We start from the raw sequence: 21536 nt of genomic DNA, 5'->3' as shown, positions 1-21536 counted from the left end.
TATTATTATTTAAAACAAAATACAATTATTTATCCATAGAAAGTCCTATGAATTATATATAATGTTAATTATCATCATGGTGAAAAATTTTAAAGAAACCGCTGAAAAATTATTTTATTCCCGGGAATGATAATTAAAGAATGTAGAAACAAGAATACATACATATAATTAAAGAATGTATCGCTTGTTAAAGCGTCACTGAGGTAAAATGGTCGACTAGGGTTACTTAATATTGTATACAATATACAACCTGATACTTTGTGTCCACCGGATGCGAACAGGAGATAGCTGAGATTATCGATTGGCTGCAATCGAGATAGAATTTAACTAATGCCGAAACGAATACTTTTCTTTTGTGTCAGCTTCATGGGCCTGATAGAAATTAACAGAATTATATTCTGCTTTTTTCTATACAATGTAGACTGAGACCCCCCCCCTAATTCTGGTATGCCATCTTGCTGGTGTCACATGTTAGTTTGAACAAGAAAGATGCTGATATCAACTCATTTGTTATATTTTTCTGACTTATCATGTCAAAATAACCTTCGTGGAAATAGTGATCTGGACATTTATTAATACTAAACTAAACTGATGGAATTTAGATCTGCCTGCCAGGAATATTTTTTGAACAATTTCTTTTAAATATCCTTTTTAATATTCTATTTTTACAGCTGTAATCGTGGCAATTATTTCCTTTCTATATTACATCTCCATATTTACTGTTGGAAATCTTTTTATATAAAGAGATCAATTAAATACGGAAATCTTTAGTCTTCCGTATCATTTTTTTGGCAATTTTTTTTTATTTATTTACAAATGTTTCATTTTTATATGGAAACTTATATCAGTTAATTATTTTTTTCCTTAATATTGTCTTATATGAGTAGAGATGAAAATGAGTAAGCGTTGTCAACATTACTTTTAATTGTTGCTCTTAATATTATCTTCCCGCAGCTGCGATTGCACTATTGTTTCCTCTTTATTTTATGTCTCCAGATTTACTGTTGGAAATCATTTCATTTGCATAGATTCATTAAATGCGTCAGTCTTTAGTCTTTCGCGTCATTCTATTGCAAAAACTCTTATTTAGTTACTAAGGTTTTATTATTTTTTTATGAAAACTTTTGTTAGTTTATTATCTTTTTCTTGATAGTATTTTATATGAGCACAGATGAAAATGAGTATGCGTTGTCAAAAACGGCTCAATATTACATTTAATTGTTATTCTCAATATTATCTTTCCGCAGCTGAGATTGCACAATTGTTTCTTCTTTATTTTATGTCCCCAGATCTACAGCTTTTAAATCACATCATTTGCTCATATACTTTGAATGTGGTTCAGTCTGTGAGATCTTTCTGTCACGAAAATCGTTTTTTTTTTTTTTATTATTATTATTACAAAAGTTTTGCCATTGCACGAAATTTAACTGTCAGAATTTGTTATTTTTAGGTGGCTGCCATCTAATATTGACATAGACGAAAATAAACGTGCGAATATGTATATGCCGAGACGGCTCGGAATTTTACTGACTGCATTCCTGCGTATGAATTTATCAAATATGTGAACATCTTAAATATTTCATTTATTTATTTATGAATATAGAATGAGTTTGAATATAATTTATTTTCACTTTGAATTTCCTCATTCCTGAAAGAATTAATTCGTCTTGTATTGAATTGGTAGGTGAATTAATAAATAATTAGAATCGATATATCTGATTATTTATTAATTCAAAGTTGATTATAATGAATTTAATTCATAGGAAAAAACACCCCACTTTATACCCAAAAAGGCAACATGAATGCAATTATGAGATGATTATACTTAGATATACATTACATTCATGACCAGTTTTTATTTCAAAATCATTTTCTCTTTCAGACCTATATATATATTTCGTTACAATGCAATAATTATAATTATAATTTTACTCAAATTTTGAATTTCACGCTACAGTATTTAATCTATATTTACAATAATAAAGAAATTATCATACTCAGCTCCTTATTATTTTAAAATGCGTAGGATGTTATTCATAAATATAAAACTATTTGCAACGTCTGCCTATACATCGTTTCTATAACAAAAGCCATATTTTTTTGTTAAAAATTATCCTAGGATTATCAATCCCAATAAATCCCATCCAAATCAATTATTTTTCAATACATATGAGTTTTCCAGAAATACCTCTGATAAATTGCTCGTCATAAAGTTAAAAATTAGCATAAATGCGTTTGTGGTTTTAATATTAAACTAACAAAATAATTAAAAATAAACACACAAAAAAATTAACTACATACAATTTTTTTTTTAAAAATCATTTTTTATTTTAAATTAAATTTGAATAAGAAGCAAGGAGCAATCTTATTTGTAAACAATGTATGTAAATTGACGAATGGAATATAGAAATCCCTCCAAATGTTAAAGCTGGAGCGTTGCCAAAGTTTAATTTTGCGATATCTCTCGAACTGGTGGTAGGTGGGGGGGGGGGGCAACTATTCATGACTTGTGTAGGGGGTCAAACGCCGTACCATCACATACCGTAGTTGAGACTAGGAAATACTATCACACTTTTTTCTTCTTATATGGAAGAATGCATAGCGAAGTTTTACTTTTGAAACTTTTTTCGAAAATGTTGAGTATTGAAAGACTGTTGACTTTTGGCGATATATCTAGTAGTCATGTGATTTTATATAAAAGAAATGCTATCGAAATCGAACCAATGATTAGGACACGAATACTGGATCTTTGGATTTCATTATTATTTTAAGTATATCGATTCCAATAGAATATTGAGGCGTGTTTGAGTTCGATGGCTCATTTGTAAGTACAATTTGTAAGTACACAAGTAAGTTTGTACCAAACAACGCAACAATTTGGTTGCAGTTAGTATGCCTTTAACGGTGATTAGCGGTATGACTTTTATAGGTGATTTATTTATTAAAATCGCGTTCAGAGAAATTCAACCTTTCCATATCAACTTCAAAATGTTATGAAGCAGAATCGTAGCTCACAGGAGCTATACTTTTTTTTTCTCTCTCCAGATATCCGTCAAATGGAAGTTGTGCAGGGGCGTAGTATCAACTTGGCTTTATCTGTGCGGGGACGGTCAGCTTTGGCGCTGGCAGGTCTGGAGGAAGAGGTGATCGATAAGCATGGTATTCCTATGAGGGGTAGGATGATTCATTCCCTGGATGGCTGGAGAACACCTATTAAGTACGATAAAAAAGGGAGGGTAAGTCAAAAATAACTCAAAAAGTATAGTCAAGAATTAAACACACCAATAATACAAGATTTCAAAGAAGGTAGATGAGCAAGAAAAATGAAATAACGGCATTTAAGAATGGAATTATTAATTAAACATACTAATAGCATAAAATATAATAGTATATTGATTCTATGGATTATCAGGAAAATGATGACACAAACTGGATTCTAATTTAGCTTTGAAAAAAAATTATTATTATTTTTCTTTTACTGAAGAAAAACTCGGCCATTGATTAAATTAAAAAAAAATTTAAGAAATCTTCAAAGGATATAGGTAACATGGTATCTTCCTTGACTCCGAAAAACGGATGAGCGCAAATAAAATATTTCATTCAAAATAAATAAAATGTAAATGTTTAAAAAAAATACGATGTAAAGAATAAATATAATTCAAATAAAATGTTTCGAATCAATAGTATATATAAATGAAATCGTAAATGTTGTCTTTTACTTCTATGGCTCAGTAACTCTTTAAACGAAATAAAATTTTACACTTCACTACGTGCACTACTTCGAGTGCAAAGTAAAAGGCGAACAACGCTATTTTTATTGATAAGTTTCAACGTTCTGTGAGTAGAATTTTTAAATTGAAAATTGTTATTATTTATTTTCCTACATAACATAAATCTTTACTGTTTTACAATCCTGTTTACACTTAAAAGATTTCTTCAATGATATAAATTAATTATGTAACCAAAGAACCAGAAATATGATAGAATCCTGAATCTAATATGAAGACATTCAAGCGTGCGAACTGAAATATAGCTTTATTATTATATATTATATTTATATTATATTATGTATTTATATTATGTGTATGCATTGTTAACTTATGTTTAAAAGAAGGACGTGTTTAAGATATGACAAGATTAAGTGGATTGTAAAATGGAACAATGTACATATATGTGTATAAATAATTCAAATTTTTCTATTATAAGCTGCTATAAAATTGGCTATTTTTTACGAACGTTAGATCGAATTGTTAAAACAGTATGAACTGTTTACGGATTTCTATTTATTTTTAATGTAACTGATCAACACGTGCATTGTAAATAGCATAATAAAGCAAAACTGCGCGTGAATATATTTATATTAAACATGGGAGGACATCGTGTTTCTGGTTCGTTGATTTCATTTATCAGTTTGAAAAGCTGTAAAATAAAAGAAATTCATTATATTTTATTGTTTTCTTGCCAAGAAATGCACTTTAGATATGATAAATAGGTTTTTGAAGCCGAGCTTTATTTCAGGAAATTTCATAATTTTTATACAATAATCTTTATGTCAAATAATGAAACTGTCAGTAAAATTATAAATTTTTTCTATCCTTTGACGTGCTTGTTTAAACCAACGGTAATGGTCCACCTAAAAATGTCTCGCATACTCTCTAATTAATTTTTCATGCCAGAGAACTCCTTACATAGCATTGGCGTACAACAATTGCGAAATATTAATTTTTGACATGAATTTAGCATTTTTACTGAATCTATCGTGTCATTCTTGGCGAGTTATTTGGCGATTAATCCCTCGCATGCGGTTAATAGTATCCGAAAGCCAAATTTGTGTTTTAGAAACATTTTTCTTGACCGATTGAAACAAAATTTTGACGTAAAACTGCAGTTGTAGTCACAAAATCCCATATCAAATTTGATATATTTAACTCAATACGTTTTTGAATTACTGTGTTTATATGTTTCTGAAAGTACAGACCGACAGACACTCAATCTGTTGTTGGATTTGGCTCAAGCTTTGATACGTGTCTACACTATATATCTTAAATCTGTGTACCGAATCTTATCTATCTAGCTTTCTTCATTTTGTAATTATTATCTTAACTTATATTCGAAGAGCCGGACAGACGGACTTCTTCTAAATGGATTTTCATCAATACAAATTTGGTATAAAGACCATATACTAAATTTCAACCATCTAGCTTAAATCGTTTTTGAGTTATCTTTGTCACAGACAGACAAATATTTTCCAAAAGTGTCTTTTTCGAATTCAGGGAAGTCTAAAACGTAGGGATTCGTCAAAATCTCGAGTTCGAATTTTTGGCTATTCTATACATACTCTATACTACGTATACATGAAAGTAAAAATTTTCATCAACAATATTTACTATTTCTTTTTTTCAGTGTATCTATTCTGTTGGAAGAAGATTTTTAAATGAAACTCTGTTAAATGGTGAGCAGTGATTAATATAGTTATTTTTATTACTGGTTAAACAATTATTCTTTTAACTATTATTTTTATTTGTCAAACAGCCGCTGAGAAGTGTTCCAACGTAGAGATAAAGTTCAACCACAAGTTTTTGGACTGCGATTTCAAAGCAGGGAAATTCAAAGTCTTGGGGTAAGATAATTTAAAAGTATATTTTTAGAGTAAATACGATCTATTTCAAATTTACCAAAACGGGGTAGATAGATATATGTTAATTGCCGCTTATAAAATGAGTACATATTACATAATTATGCATATTATATTAAAATCTACGACTTTGGCAATCAACTAATTCTAAAAGATTAATAGTTGCTAAAAATTTCAATTAAATATTCTGTGCAACTTGGTCTTAATGGTTACCACAGCAAAATATTTTTAAACTTCAAATTTTGATAGCATATAACTCAGATTATTTTAAAAACCTTAAAGCTTTCTGTTGCAATGTTTTTTCTAATTTTCGGTCTATATCTTTTTATATGCAATTACATGATAGAGAAGAAAAATAATGTTTACAACTGAACCCTCATTAAAAAGTCTTCACTATTACTTCTGGCTCTGAAATTAGATCATAATTTTTAGTACAACAAAATTTTAAAAAATTCCTTATAATGAAAGTTATTCGACACTGAAAAAGCGAATCGTCGTATTTTGATAATTTCGCATCTTTTATGTCTTGATCATCAGCAACAAGAACAAAAATACATGATGAAATGTTAATAACAGGAATGAAAACGATTTATTTTAATTTCAACAATTAAATATATTATTTAAAATAAGCTTAAAATACTTTTTTTAAATTAATCGAAAATAGAAGAAAATTATGCAGACAAAAATACTGATATCAATGAAAAGATAAATTTTCAGATTTTAAAATGGTGTGAACCTCTTTTTTTGTACTGGAATATTTTCGGACTATTGAAGAACTTGTGGAAAAACTTCGAAATATCTATTAATTTTTAATTGATGGAAATTATAATTACAGTTTTTAAATTCTTTCCGAGATACATATTCCTATGCTTCTAAGTATATATAAAGACCAATTTTGGAAACTCTTGGTCAAACAGTCTGGTCTAGAGAACGATAAAGACAAAGAAGATTGAGACACATTCACTCAATTTTCTTGACAAATCCGCCATTTGAAAGAAGCATAATTAATTTTTGACAACACCTTAAAAAGTGACGTTTTGTAATGGAAAGAATTAAATATAGACAAAAGTTTTGAGTCTAGAATAAGTTTAAATTCCGATTGTTTTATATATGTTCTATAACTAAGTTACATAACATTAATTTATTAGTATTAATTATTAATTACAGATATTTCTTTAAAGATATTATATTGAAAGTATATAAGTGTAATGTAAAAATAAGACTGATTCTTGTTCCACCAGGCCCGATGGAAATGTAAAAGAGGAGGACCCTGCAGACCTGTTGATTGGTTGCGATGGAGCCTATTCTGGTGTGCGTCGTCAGATGCTCAAGCTACCGCGCTTCAATTATAGCCAGGAGTACATCGAGCATGGTTACCTGGAACTCTGCATTCCACCCACAGATACAGGAGAGGTGAAATCCTTTACTAACGCATAAATTGTTTAAAAAGTTGATAAGTCTGTACAGGAATTTAAGATGCTTACTCAGTAGAAAGCTTGGGATATTAATTAAAAAAAGGGGGTTGATGATTGAAATGTGAACAGAACGTGTACCATTAATTTAATTCTAACTGCATAGATTATTGTTCACAATCGTTTTTTACAGTACATGGTGGGAATGAAAGCGCAAATAATGATGGGGGTTCCCTGGATTAAAATAATTTTACTTACAAACAATTTTTTAGTGTAATAACTCACAAATTCAGATGTGAGGAGAAATATGATCATATAATTCGAAACTCAATGTAGTAGAGTATGAATTATTCTATATAGTGATCATTGATTTCGAAGAGTTCATTAGGCTCTACAGCACTCAAAGCTCGGCCAATTCTAAAACTAAGCATCAATGTAGTTTCCGCTTTTTATAGCCTGGATGAGAGAGGGGTCGACACTTCTGGAAATTCCCTTGTATCTCGAAAACCAAGTATCGGCAAGCCAGACATTTTCTAAACAAGCATTTGACTCCAAATCAGGTATCTAAATCATAAAAAAGTTGCCAAGTCGCCAAAAAAATGTAGCAAAATCACCAAAAATGTTACCAAGTCAGAATCACTGCAATAAAATAGCATTATCAATTTCTATGACTTGTAGCCGATGCAAGCTGCTTTTGGCTCCAAATGATCTTTATAATATCCAACTTTAACTTATGAAACGTCTCGCCTCCGCGAGAAAATTTATTATTAGAAAAATAAATTTGAATAAATTAATATAAACTTAGCTGTAACAAATTTTAGGTTATCATGTGCCTACACGAATTTTGACGAATTTGTACCTGTTATATAAAGTTCATTACTATAAAATGTACCCTCGTCTAGTAATTTTTCAAAGCTGCATGTCGTGAAATCTCCACTAAATTGGTAATCATCCAAACTATAGTGCAGAAATGGGTCGCTGCAACATGCATTTTTAAAACAGCATCGAAGCATCAAAAAGAAATATATATATATTTTTTTCGCCCGATGCAGATCTGTTTACAGATTAAAAGAAACTATTTATAATCAAAGAAAGACATTTGGTTTAACACAGTACACAGCACCAGTCTTCTATTGATAACTACATTGTATTGGAAACTGATAATACGTATTAGAATTTAAGAGGAACAAGTAAAATTTAAACATGAATAGTTTACAATTATTGTCTAAAACTTCTTACCATGCACAGAAAATAATATATACCATATATTAAGAAATATTCTTAACATTATACTAAAATAATGGAAACAGAACTTCGTTTCAGAAACATTTTTAACATTAACATTATACATATAACTAGTGTCATTTTTTTGGGGGGGGGAATATTGTCTTAAACTTTTTACCATGCACAGAAAATAATATATACCATATATTAAGAAATATTCTTAATATTTTTGAACACTAAAAATATTTCCACGTTACTGAAACGTAAGACCGTTGTTGGCGAGTTGGCGATTTTTGAAAATTGCGCCAAGCAGGGGTTAAACTCCGATAGTACCAAATTTTTTTATTACTAGGTAAAGAATTAAATTCTTTCTGGTTATTTAGTAATATTGTCAAAAAATAAAGAGCAAGCTCTATCACTTCCCGAAACTAAAACACTGTAAAATTTAGATTAGGAATGGTCGAAGAAACATTAAAGATTCTTATTCCTTTTTCCCATAAAACATAAGGTTTGGATTTTTCAGTAAATGATTCAAAACGAATTATTTAATATCAAAACTGACATTTTCGTAGTTTATACTTTTTCAATCGTTTTATCAGTATAATTTCGAGATATTTTGAAAAATGGAGAATGTTTATAGCCGGGAAAAGTATAAACAACAATAAGCAGTCCAATCAATATTATTTCGAGACTGACATTAACTTTGCTAATTTATTAATTATTGAATGATAAAATAGTTAACAATGAAAAATTCCGAAACATAAAGAGCGCCAAAATGAAAGACAAACTTTTCCTCATACATTATTAGTTCAGAGTAACAGAATTTTGGGTTTGCCGTAATCAATAACCTTGTATGTCAGATACAAGGTAAGGAAATCAGAAAATTTATGACTTATGCAAATGTAACGAAGAAAGGTAACTTCAAATCAATTATTCAATTATTGTAATTAAAGAATATTCTTAAAAGAAAAAAATATATAATTTCATGAACTTAAATTCAAAATCCAGCAGCTTAAGAACAAGTTACCGAGCATGAAATAAAATTTAAACCATCAATGTGTATTCATATTCTGGCTTGCAGGCTGCATAAAGACTTGCAAATGATGCTTAAGTTCAGGATGGCTATAAAAATATTTGTTTTATATGATTGCAATATAGCTATCTCACATATAATATCTACCTTTTAATGCAAACCTGAAGTATTTTCTTGAACGGACATGGGAAATACTTGTGGATGTTAAGTTACTTTTACAATTTTCGAGTCAGTCATTTGTTAAATCTTAAAAATGCTCCATTTCAGTCAGAATATTATTAAAAAGATAGAGAAAATAAAATTGAATGTAAATTTTTGAGGGAATTTTCTTTTTAAAAAATCAGTTTTGATTAACCTTTGTTCTCCCATGATCGATAAAAAGATTTATTTTCATGTGAGAACATGATGTTGTTTTGGTTTGAGGATTTTGTAACTTCAAAATGCTCGGGCAGAAACTTGACGATTTATAGCTTTTGGGACATCAATTTTATAAAATGATAAAGAAGGTTGTTACTTATTGGCAACAAAAATTACAACTTTCCACCAATGTCCGCATATGTCCGACTCTCCTGTCTGGCCTGTATAAGTAAAGGGCATGGTTGGTTAAAAGTTATCGCCCGAAGAGACACAAAGAAGAAAACGTTATATATATATATATATATATATATATATAAGAGAAATCATCACTTTTCTAAAAATTAACGATTCCGCAATACAATAGACATCTAGTCCTTCCAAACCAGTTTAAACCGAATTTTTGCAACAAAAAAATTGACTTGAAGAAAAGCTTTTGGAGCTCGACCAATTTTGAGATGGAAATTTTATTTTTTTAAATATCGTTTAAAAAATATCATTGCCATTTTTTTAAAATATCGGCGCATGCGCAATCTGATAGTCACGTGATTGTTTCAAACTGGCTTCTTCGTGTGTGACTGTGAAACTGGTTAATGACTTAAATTAATTAAGACAAACAATGGCTTAAAAAAATAATAATGTTCTCACATGATGAAATTTGCAATAGCAGATTTCAGATTTTTATATATTTTTAATCATTTTTTCCATTACATTCAAAATTATAATTTGTTGTATGAAGAATGTGCATGAGCTCTATCTCCAAAAATAATAATAAAAGCATATCTAAGTAATATGAGCTTATAATAAGTATTATGAGCGTATAATATGTAGTAGCAGTTTATTCTTAAGGCTTGAAACCATGTCAACAACTGAAACAATATGGGCATTTATCCCTCCGAAACAAAACCGGGGACTCGTTTTTAGTAGGGATACATTTAACTTAAGTTGGTATTTTAAAATTTGTACTAATGTTTGGCTATCTCTAATAACATGGATGATTTATCGGGAATTATCTGTCCATGCAAGACAGTGCAACCCCTTACTAGAGTAAATGATTTGTCTCTTTCTATCAAGAATATTTTGATAACTGCATCAATGCAATTGACGGTTCACCTTTTTATTTTTTAAGATATGGTTTAGCCATAATAAACTACGGAATTTTATTCAGCTTCATATAATTTTATTTTGTGGGGCCAATAGGAAATTGTACAAGATAGGACCAAAGAGATGGGTATATAGGCCTTCTTAAAGGGCGCGAGCAGTTAGAAGTTGTGGGAAAGTGGATATGGATATAGTTTAAGAAATTGGAATGATCTACTGTGTTAATCAAAAATTAATTAATTAATTAACAATTAATTTTCTGTTGCAGAATAAAAATGATAGCAATATAAAAGAATCTTTAATAAGGTGCGTACATTTTGTAATCCATTTATTGTGACAACATGTTTAATGCATTATGAATAGTATTATTTTATCGATAAAATTCATTAAAATATTGTTTTTCAAGAATATATAATTTTCATTAAACTTCCTTAAAGAACTATCAAATTATCTAATCTACACAAAACCAAATTACAAGAAGATAGCTGGGGAGAGGTCACAGAGAAGATAAAAAAAAAGAGAGGCTATCAGAAGATGGAGATGCAGAATCCCTTCGCAACGTTCCTGAATTCATGACGGTACCGCTTGCTGAGCTGAAGCATTTAACCGATCATGAATATGAAACTATTTCAGCGGAAAACAAAAAAGCGTTGGTAACAGTGGCGTAGCGAGAGTAGATGACGACCACATCAAAAAGAGGGTTATTTTTAAATCCTAAGTGTAGTAAACTTCTTGACGGATGGAACTAGTTCATAGAATATACAATAATATCTTACCCAACCATTATATTTAGATATAAAAAGTTATGTTTTTTTTACATAGGGCCCTCTAAAGCTGGCCGTCGGGTATCGTTGTTCCCTTACATTTCTGTTCCTTATGCCACTGCGTTATAATATGAATTTCTCATACCTTTCGCAATAAGTAACTGTATGTATGTTAACGTTTCTATAACATTACCTTAAAATTTCTAATAAGTTCCTAGTTGGATCATTACCTATTGGTAATTTTAGGTATCTATACAAAGAAGTGACATAAATTTATGGTCTCCTTCTTGAATCTCCTAGAAGAATAACTTAAATAACTGTGACAGTTTCTGTTATCATTCTATTTTTAAAACATTGAGTCCTTTTCTGGGCATCCTATAAATATCGCCCATCCTATATTGCATACTTTCATCTTTTTCGATACAAGAGCTCATTGACACTTTTTACATGCTATATAAGGTGGTGGATTTATCACCAGCTAGCTTTCTCATTACCAAGGGTTGTTGCAGTTTGCGATGGAGAAGAACTACCTGCACATCTGGCCGAGGCACACCTTTATGATGATAGCGCTGCCCAACCAGGACGCATCCTACACTGTCACGCTGTTCATGCCCTTCAGTATGTTCGAGAAGCTAAAGACACCCGAAAAACTACTCCAGTTTTTTGAAGAGCAGTTTCCGGATTCAATTCCACTCATTGGAAAGTAAGTGATCCTTAATTATATGGGATTTTTCTTGCAGTTTTTCACGCCAAATATTTAATTAACTATATATATATTGTAATGTCTTGATCTAGACTGATTAAATAACGAAGCAGAATTTCCAGACAATTCTTTATTTTACAGCCCTATATATACAAAAGAAAAGCTTGTTCTAATCTTGGTTAAATAAATAGTTATTTACAACTGTAGTATGAGACACAACAGTCAAAGTCGAAGGCTTTCTTGAAACTCGGTTGGTTCTCGGACTCCGAACTCGTGGGCGTATTCCAACAGTCCGCCTGCCTTTTCGCTTCTTCTGTCTCCTAAAAAAAAAAAAAAAAAAATCTCCGCACATTATTTCGGTGACAATCTCCGCCTCTTAATTTACATTGGTCATTTGAGCTCTCTTTCGGCCAATCGAGGTTCAGCCATATGCTCCCTCAGCGGCGCCAGTGGGTCGTGGGAAGGTCCTTTCACAATGAGAAACATTTAGCATCCAGATGTTTGGACACTCCTTTCTCTTTGAAGGTACTATCAATACCTCTTGGACGAGGAATGCCACATGTGGTCTTTCACTGTAGTCGCTAATGAACAGACGCGAGACCATCCTTGCAGGTGGTGAAAAGATCCACCACCTGGCTACCTCGAGGACTTTAGTATTTAACAGCGTCGACACAGCTGGCTGTAAATGTCTTATCAGTACTGGAAAAAGGGGAATGTTACAATATATATGTTAATGATAACATAGATTTTGAGTAGCCTTATATTTTTATTTACGTCGGCAGACAGGAATTTTTCCCCTCTTTTGTACTATTTTTTATCACTCTACGTAAAATAACTTTATTTATACCTTTATAACAAGTAGCAGTTTGAAGCAAATCAGTCTAAAATAAAATACTCTGGTGTAATAATTTTTTGTCTTTCTTGTTTGAAGACTTTTTGTTAACAGACCTCACACAATCAACAAAGGTAAATAAAAAATTACGCTAATTTCATTTTAGAAGAATAATTGACAAAGTTAAGAAACGAGTAAAAAAGCAATTTCTTGACGATACCTTACTTTCACCGTTTTGTTCAACTATCTACAAGTGTGAGTATTCCCTAGGAGAATAAATGTTTGAGTTTTGATCAGAATGATCTGTTCCATAACCATTACATCGAAATTAACCCCTTACTGCGTATGTATCCAAGATAAACTGAATGACCCCCATCGTGATAACAAGAAGGCGGGAATTAAGGCTGAATCCTAATAATTATTACCAACCACGGCACAATCCCTTCTGTAGAAGGTATATCTTATCATAGAAGTGAAAATTACTCAAACCTACAACCTTAATGTATTAAAATCACTACCGTGCTCTATATATCTGTGGTTCTTCCCATTGAGATTATTCTGTTGAAAAGCAACGTCCGTATAATTCATTTATCTGTGATAGATGAATTACATGGGCATTGCTTTTCTACAGAAGAATCTCAATGAGAAGATGTTGTGATCTTAATACATTAAAGTTGTTGGTTCGAGTTCTCTCCACTTCTATGATGAGACATAAGATTTTTTTTAATAAAACATTATTCTTATGTTATGTGAATTAATCTTGTCCTTATAATTCTTTACAATTAGAAGAAGCAGATGACTACTCTCTATTCCTTACTGATACACACTGCTATTGACCATTTTATTCTTCAACAGAACGTGAGAAATAACTTTATCTTAATCAGTTCTTGCTCTTGTGACAACACTATTCATATGCTCAGCTGCCAATCTTGACTTAAGTAATATTCTTCATGATAAAATGAAGATACTTCCTTTTATTTACCTACTTATATGTTGAGTATATTAATTTTTAATAAATATATGCTTAATTTTCTGTCTTATATTTATCTAGGGAGAAACTGGTTACGGATTTCTTCAAAACTCCACCATCTGCTCTCGTTTCCATAAAAGTAATTTTCTTATGTTTGTTCATGTTGATTTACAAATTTTTGAGTAAATAAATCAGTTGAATTTACGCCAAATAAAATTTGAGTTTCTATTTCTGAAATTCTATTTATTGTATATTCTAGTGTAATCCCTATCATGTGGACGACAAAGCCCTCATTATTGGAGATGCAGCTCATGCTATGGTTCCTTTTTATGGGCAAGGAATGAATGCAGTAAGTCGCTGTTTTGGTTGTAATTATATTTCTGAAGTCCATTGATATTTCAAACAGTGGACGTTGATTGGGACATCTTCTCAAAAGGTGTCCATTGTAATAGTCTAAAATGGCCTCAAAATTGATGAAATTCAAATATTCGTAAGCTACTCAGTTTTGATCCAAGAAAAATGAAGCTTTTTTTTAATTTAAAATTTATTGATGTGTCAAGATATGTTTTATTACCCATGACTAGCAAGATCAGTACTGTAGAAAAATCTAAACTTTGTAATTTTTTCAACAATTTATTTATGGATAATTCTTTAGTTCTTTTCCAGAATTTTGAAATAAATGAATTTCTTGTCTTTAATAGCTTAGAAAAAAAATTTCTATGCTATGATTAAAATATTTTTGAATTTTAAATAATTTTTACTTTTGTATATCTATTTCAAAGGTATTTGTTGCATAACATTCAAAAAATTATTGATCTGATTTAGATTGTTTTGTTAGAGAAAGCCTACCGATTGAAAATATTTATTATTAGAATTAACCCTAAAAGTGAGAAACTGATTTTGAGTATACAAAAAAAAAAAAAAAAAAAAAAAAAAAAAATCTAAAATTCGGTTGAAAACTCTTAATTGATAAAACCTCTGCCACTTTATAAAAAAAAGAACTCTAAAATCGATCATAATTTAAAGATATTTTGATGGTATAAAATCTATTCGTTAAAAAAGTACTCAAAGTATGCTTAATATGGCTGACACTTCTCCAACCAGCTTTGAAATTCAGACATGTTTATCTTTTCCTATCCAAACAAATTCTCTTCGAAAGAATTCAACGCTGCAAAATAAACTAAACTAAAATTTACGAAGAAAAACGAAACTAAAAGTTTTGTATTTCTGAAACATGGCGTTTTAAAAACGTTTCTGTAAATTTTATGAATATATTAGTGTAATATCATATCGATTTATTCATATGTATGAGCTATGTTGAAAAGTATCAGATCATTTTAAATGTGCCAAAATAATTTTGGATTTTATAAATCAAAATTATTATTTAAAAATGTTTTTTTCTTCAGGGGTTTGAAGATTGTGAAATATTATCCGAGTTACTAGAAGCCTATTGCTATGATTTAAGTAAGTATTGTTTGTAATTTTAATGTAGATTTATTTTAACTGCTTATAATATCTTCACTCTTGAACCACAAATATGAAGGGCAATTTTAAAAATGGATATATTCATGTATCTATCATAAGAATATTATTAAAAATTTAACAGCTGTTCTATTGTTGACATTTCTTACTTCTCTCTTAAATGAATTTAGAGAAGTGTGACTTTTTTGTACAAATTGTGTGTGTTGTGTCTTTACTAACAATAAAGATAAATGAATGTGTGTGTGTCTGTTTGTGACTGTTGGCGCTTTATAGACCAGATAGTTTGGCCTATAGTTACCAAATTTTTCCTTGCAAACATACATATCTTCGAGTGTGGGAATGCTCACATCAGAGTGATTTCTTTTAAATTTTATTTAGAATTTTAATTAATTAAAATTTAATCCAAATTGTGAGGTTTTACCGCGATAGCCTCCAAATTTCTTATTGCACAAAACTGACTATTTTGAAATAATACATGTGTGTGTGTGTGTGTAATGATTCCAAATTAATAATAAATTTCCCCTAATTTTTGACAATATTTATTTATTTATTGACAATTGATTGTTGACTTGAAATTCAAATCGATTTCTTGGTATATCAAATATTTGCTTGATAATGACGGAAGTTTCTTCCATTGTTGAAAGCAAAGGAAGAAGCATTAGGTTTACAAGGGAAATCAGTGAGTGGTCTCTCCAAAGCTTTTTCGCATTACTTTTCCGTTAGTCGGGCGCAAATGTCGCCAACTGTGAACCAAACACGAATTTGGCATAAGAAATTTGGCGGAATTCTACATTATTTGGCGATTTTTCGGTTGCGCCCGGCTAACGGAAAAGTAGCTCTTCCGTTAAAGTTTTGTCACAGTGCGGACATTGGCTAATGCCGTGAATGCTTGTATGGCGTTGACGAGTCATAGTTACGATATATAGATCTTTGGTGTGAATCTTTTTACCGGATAAATTTACGAATGAATTTGAACGCTTTTGTCGCCAAAATCTGACACGAAACTACAGTTGTAGTCACAAGACAACGTACAGAATTTTATTGATTTAAATCATCCCATTTATGAGTTATCCAATTTACATGCATGTGAAAGAAAGTACAGACCGATTGACTATCAACTCTTTAATACATTTGGTGCAAAATTTCATAATAATCAACATTTTAGTTGCTAAAACTGTGTACCAAATTTTTGTTTTTTTTTGTTCCTTACTTTTTGGAGTTATCGAATTCATTTGTAATCAGACAACCAGATTGGCCCATTTCCTATAAATAGATTTTATATAAAATTTGATAGAAATATCTGCATGTGATCGGAAATCCAATTTCACCAGCCTAACTCAAAGTTCTTTTGAGTGAGTTAGACGTTTGTTTCAGACAGATTAACAGGCAAACATAATGTTCAAAATAGGTTTTTTGAACTCAGAAAGGTCTGAAACGTTAAAATTCAACAAATTTTTGAATGCGATATTTTTTTATGCTTCATATACTAGAAAATAAAAAAAAAAAATTGGTACGTACAGCGAAATTTAAGAGATAAATGAGCCGTACAACTATATTTTTAAGAACGCTATGATGTCATGGAACTTGACTTCACTAAGAAAGTTCTTGTACTCAATTAACAGAGCTTATGCAAAAGCAATTAAAATAACATGGTTTTAATGTCTGTTAATTTGTCGGTAACATGGATGTGAAATTACTTCTAAAAGATTATAAATATTATTCCCTGCGAAACAGCTGATCGTCAAGGGTGTTTGTTATTATGTGCTTTAAACAATATTTAACTTTTACCAATTTTACTAATATCTAAATTTTTAATAAACCATTATTCTAGCTATTTTAACCTTAGTTTCTAGCTATTATAAAGAGGCGATTCCCTGTCAGTAGGATTTTGGCTTGTTAAATTATGTGAATGACTTTCATACGATAGTTTAGCTATATTAACGTCCCGTTGTAAAGCAACATTGGGGCCATTTTGGGACTGACCTCGTAATTTTGTGGTCAGATGACGAGGACGACACCTAAACTGGCACCCTCCTCTCCACGCCACACAAAACCAGAGGGTGGACGTTTGGCATGACGGATTTAACGTGAAACAGACCCCCTTACACGACGGTTCTTCAGTGGAATCGGGTCTCGAACCTGAAACCCTACGGCTCACAAGCCGAGACCTTACCACCAGGCCACCGCGGCCTTTTCATGCGACAGAGAATTCAAGAAAGATCTGTTGTACACCGGAATCTGATATTCGCTAACACCCTCAAGATCGAACAACGTCGAGTTAATATAATATTGAAGCGAGGGCGCTGGCTCAAGTATCAACCTTGTCCTCGGGCGAAACTCAACCCAAAATAACCTTTTTGTAGCTTAAAACTGGGAAGTTAGTCTTACTAAACCAGATGAATATTTTACTACCCATTTTTGTAATAATATTTCTATTATATGTAGAGTATTAAAAAGGAAAGTAAAAAATAATATTTTTTCCTCGAAATTTCTATTTCAGAACGAGTTCTTCCAGCATTTACAGAGCGTCGGCATCAAGATGCAGTGGCCATCTGCGATTTAGCGATGTATAATTACACAGAAGTGAGTAAACGAATAGAATCACAATGATTTTGTTAATTTTTTTGTCTTATTATCTTGAATTTATTGCTGTATTTAGTAAGATACTAAATGAGCTTATAGACATTCAGGAAGGTTTTATTTTTCCTGATTACCTCGATTCATCTCAAAATGATTTACTTGCTGGAATGACCCCCCGGGGAGGGGCTCGAAATGAGGATGAGATGTTTCCGATATGGTGGTTGGATCTCACCACCCTGGAGGGTATATAAAATGGTGGAGGATTTGGCTCCTCCCATCGATGACGGGACGTACTTCCTTTGGGAAGGATTGTACCGTGGCTGGTGATGGCCCTTAGGACTCAACCACAGGCGGGTCGGAGAGTCAGTGATATGACTTACTTGCTGGAATTCTAGTTTTGGAATGCATGAAAAATCTTTTGAATTTGAATTGTTTGTCTCCCAATTATTTCTTCCATGTGGCTTAGTTATAAATATGACATATAAGTACGTAATTATGTTATGAATCATCCTCCCCCCTCCTCCTGCTTTTTGAGTTTCGTAATTTTTACATTCGATGAGTTAGATTTCCTTATTTATTGCATTTCAAAATAAGGATATTCCTTGTTTTAAGTTATGAATGCATGGCATTAGTAGTTTTCATGCTGGGACATCTGGCATTTACAAAAGATATGGATGATTGCACACTCATATATTCCCAAAATACTGAAGGATTTTAATAATTTAAATTTTAATCTAATATGTTTATTTGAATATTTTTAATAAAAAAACATGGTAAACATGTATGTTTATTCCAATTAATTTGAACAGCTGCAATTTATATTTATATATATTATGATTCTTGACTGCATGCCGTTCATTTTTATTTAAATAGACACTTCGTCTTTATAAATAATACAATAACTAATCGCATGCAATAAAATAGGCAAGAATCTGAGCAATTATATTTGGCAAAATGTCATTCATATTCTAATAGTTGATAATTTATGAAACTCATATTTTTTGCAAATTTATTTACTTGGCAATCAGGCTATAACATTGTAATAGACTCGCTTGCGCTCTCTCCGGGAACCCAAATGTCTTGAGCAGCTGCCTAGCGCTCCTAGTTCCAAATCCGCCTTTGCCTATGTCCATCTTTGCACTGGGCTGTTTTTCTCAAAAGAGATCCAAAAAATACTCTATATCCAAATTAGTTGTAGTCGCTCTCCTACCAATTGTAGATGAAATATGTACACTTTCTTTTCATTCAGATATGTCATTTAATTCACAAATTGATTACAGATTAGAATGCCCTTTAAATTAAGAACATGAATTTTTCTATTGCTTTTTCTATTATTGTATTATATACTTTATGACATGCAAAAAAAGGTCTTTGAGCTTCTTAATATATTTCTAAGAAAATGTGAAAATGTTACCTTTTATATTATATAATTAGTATGGACTCGATTAGAAGAATTATCACTCGCTGAAAATAACTACTTCAGCTATGATATGTAGATTAAGAACTCTATACAGTTTTTATGAAGAAATTTGTATAATTTTTACTTGTTTTGTGATTTATGTGATCAAACTCGAGAAATCTTATAAATCTTTTGATGCTGTTAAAAAATTCTGATTGTCTAATTTCCCTTTTTTAAATTTTCAGATGAGGCACCTTGTTACATCAAAAACCTTTTTATTCAGGAAAATGGTGGATGAGCTTATTTTTACAGTTTGTCCTAAAGCCTGGATGCCTTTGTATACAATGGTAATAACATCTAATTACTGTCTAATTGTTTTATTTCGTGTCTTAGTATAAATATTCAAATTTAATTTTCATTTGCATTTAACACGTATTTATTTCTTTCCTCTATATATTTATCGATACATTTGTTTTGTTCTAAAAGTAATATTTCCTATACAAACCTAAGTGGCATCACTCACCCTTGGATTTTTATTGTGATTAACCCTTAACTGGGGACGTGCGGTCTGTTAGACCGCTAGCTATGGATTTTCGGTCTCTCCTATTCTACTTTTAGCTCAATTGAATGTACTGACCCTGTAGCTTCCTATTTTGTGACCTTCAATATATGTGCATTTTTTCAACTGATTTCAGCGGATGCTTTTTAAAATAATTCAGTTATTTCTTTAAGTGTCCCAGTGACAAACAAGGCTTAGCAGATAGCGCTAAAAATTGGGCCCTGAAATATCATCCAATTTACTGATCCTTTAATGAAGCAGTGCTCCAGACACTTTTAAATGAAGCAGAAATTTATTTTAGTGATAAGGATAATTGTACAGAAGAGTTTTTCGATGAAAGTTCACATTCAACTGATTCTGATATGTATGTTCAAACATAATTAATTTTTCTAGTAATAATGTATTTTGAAAAATTTATAAAATATATTAATATACCAGGAGATATATATACAGAATTTATAGGTTGATTTTTATACTAGTTCTTAACCTGTATGTTTAAAATGCCCTAGAAAACCGTGCTATGAAAGTCACACAAACCGATAAAAAAAATGTCAATTTTACCCATTTTAAGGGCCATTATCTTTTTACCAATTTTTAAAAAGGGTCATTGTCAATTTTTTTTTTATTTTACGTATAATTGTTGAATTTTACATTATATTGTCTTCTATGTACCTTCATATACTGTAAAAATAAATATGATTTAAAAAGTAAAAAGTAATATATTTTTTCAAGAATATTATGTCTTGTAACATGTAATTTGAGAAGAAAATGTATGTTCCAACGCATTTACTTTTTTCAATGATAATATATTTTGAAAAATTTCTAAAACATATCTATATATCAAGAAAAATATCTGCAAAATATATAGGCAGTTTTTCATACTAATACATTCATTAGAAAATTTAATTTGAGTGTAAATGAAACGCGGTCTTGTAGACCGCACCTCCCCAGTTAAGTCCTAAAATTTCACCACCCCAGTTAAGGGTTAAGCAATTACTGAAGCTTAGCATTTGTTTTATATTATGACAGTGTATGTTTGAACTGTTTCCTTACCTTTTTAACATGCTTTAATTTGTTAAACTTGATTTTCTTTTATATTTGAAAACTTCCGTTTATTGTACTGTATAAATTACTCTTTATTCTTATTATTCCGGATTCACCCCAAATCGCCCAGCTTGACAAAATTATGATTCGAGCGTTTTTGGGTGAAAAGTTGAGATTTAGGGGTGAAAGGTAATTCGCAAACAGCCGCTCGTATGGAAGTGACGATTCCATTTTATTTTTGAGCTGAAAAAAATTACCCCGAGTTTTGAGGTTTTAGCCTTCTCACACTAAGTCCACATAATTAAAATTTATATATTAGGAATTTGTCCCATGTATAGTATGAATAATTTAAAATAATCTTTATCAAGTACGCATTCAGATTAATGCAGGATATTGATAACAGAATGCTCTTATTTTACATTTATCTAGTTCATAATGTTATGA

General features: G+C 30.8%; 1 protein-coding gene across 3 annotated transcripts in view; it reads left to right on the top strand.

The window, feature by feature from the left end:
- Nucleotides 1-21536, top strand: part of LOC129965725 (kynurenine 3-monooxygenase-like) — a 41942-nt gene that overhangs the window by 15796 nt on the left and 4610 nt on the right. For all 3 annotated transcript variants that reach the window (XM_056079847.1, XM_056079848.1, XM_056079850.1), the window contains exons 3-12: nt 3046-3236; nt 5404-5452; nt 5533-5620; nt 6877-7048; nt 12033-12226; nt 14110-14167; nt 14288-14377; nt 15435-15492; nt 18011-18093; nt 19735-19836. In XM_056079847.1, coding sequence (XP_055935822.1) covers nt 3046-3236; nt 5404-5452; nt 5533-5620; nt 6877-7048; nt 12033-12226; nt 14110-14167; nt 14288-14377; nt 15435-15492; nt 18011-18093; nt 19735-19836 — 1085 coding nt within the window. The remainder of the gene's footprint in view (nt 1-3045; nt 3237-5403; nt 5453-5532; nt 5621-6876; nt 7049-12032; nt 12227-14109; nt 14168-14287; nt 14378-15434; nt 15493-18010; nt 18094-19734; nt 19837-21536) is intronic.

The sequence above is a fragment of the Argiope bruennichi genome, chromosome 4 (assembly GCF_947563725.1).
Source record: "Argiope bruennichi chromosome 4, qqArgBrue1.1, whole genome shotgun sequence".
Taxonomy (NCBI): domain Eukaryota; kingdom Metazoa; phylum Arthropoda; class Arachnida; order Araneae; family Araneidae; genus Argiope; species Argiope bruennichi.
This window is presented reverse-complemented; position numbering and strand designations above follow the sequence as displayed.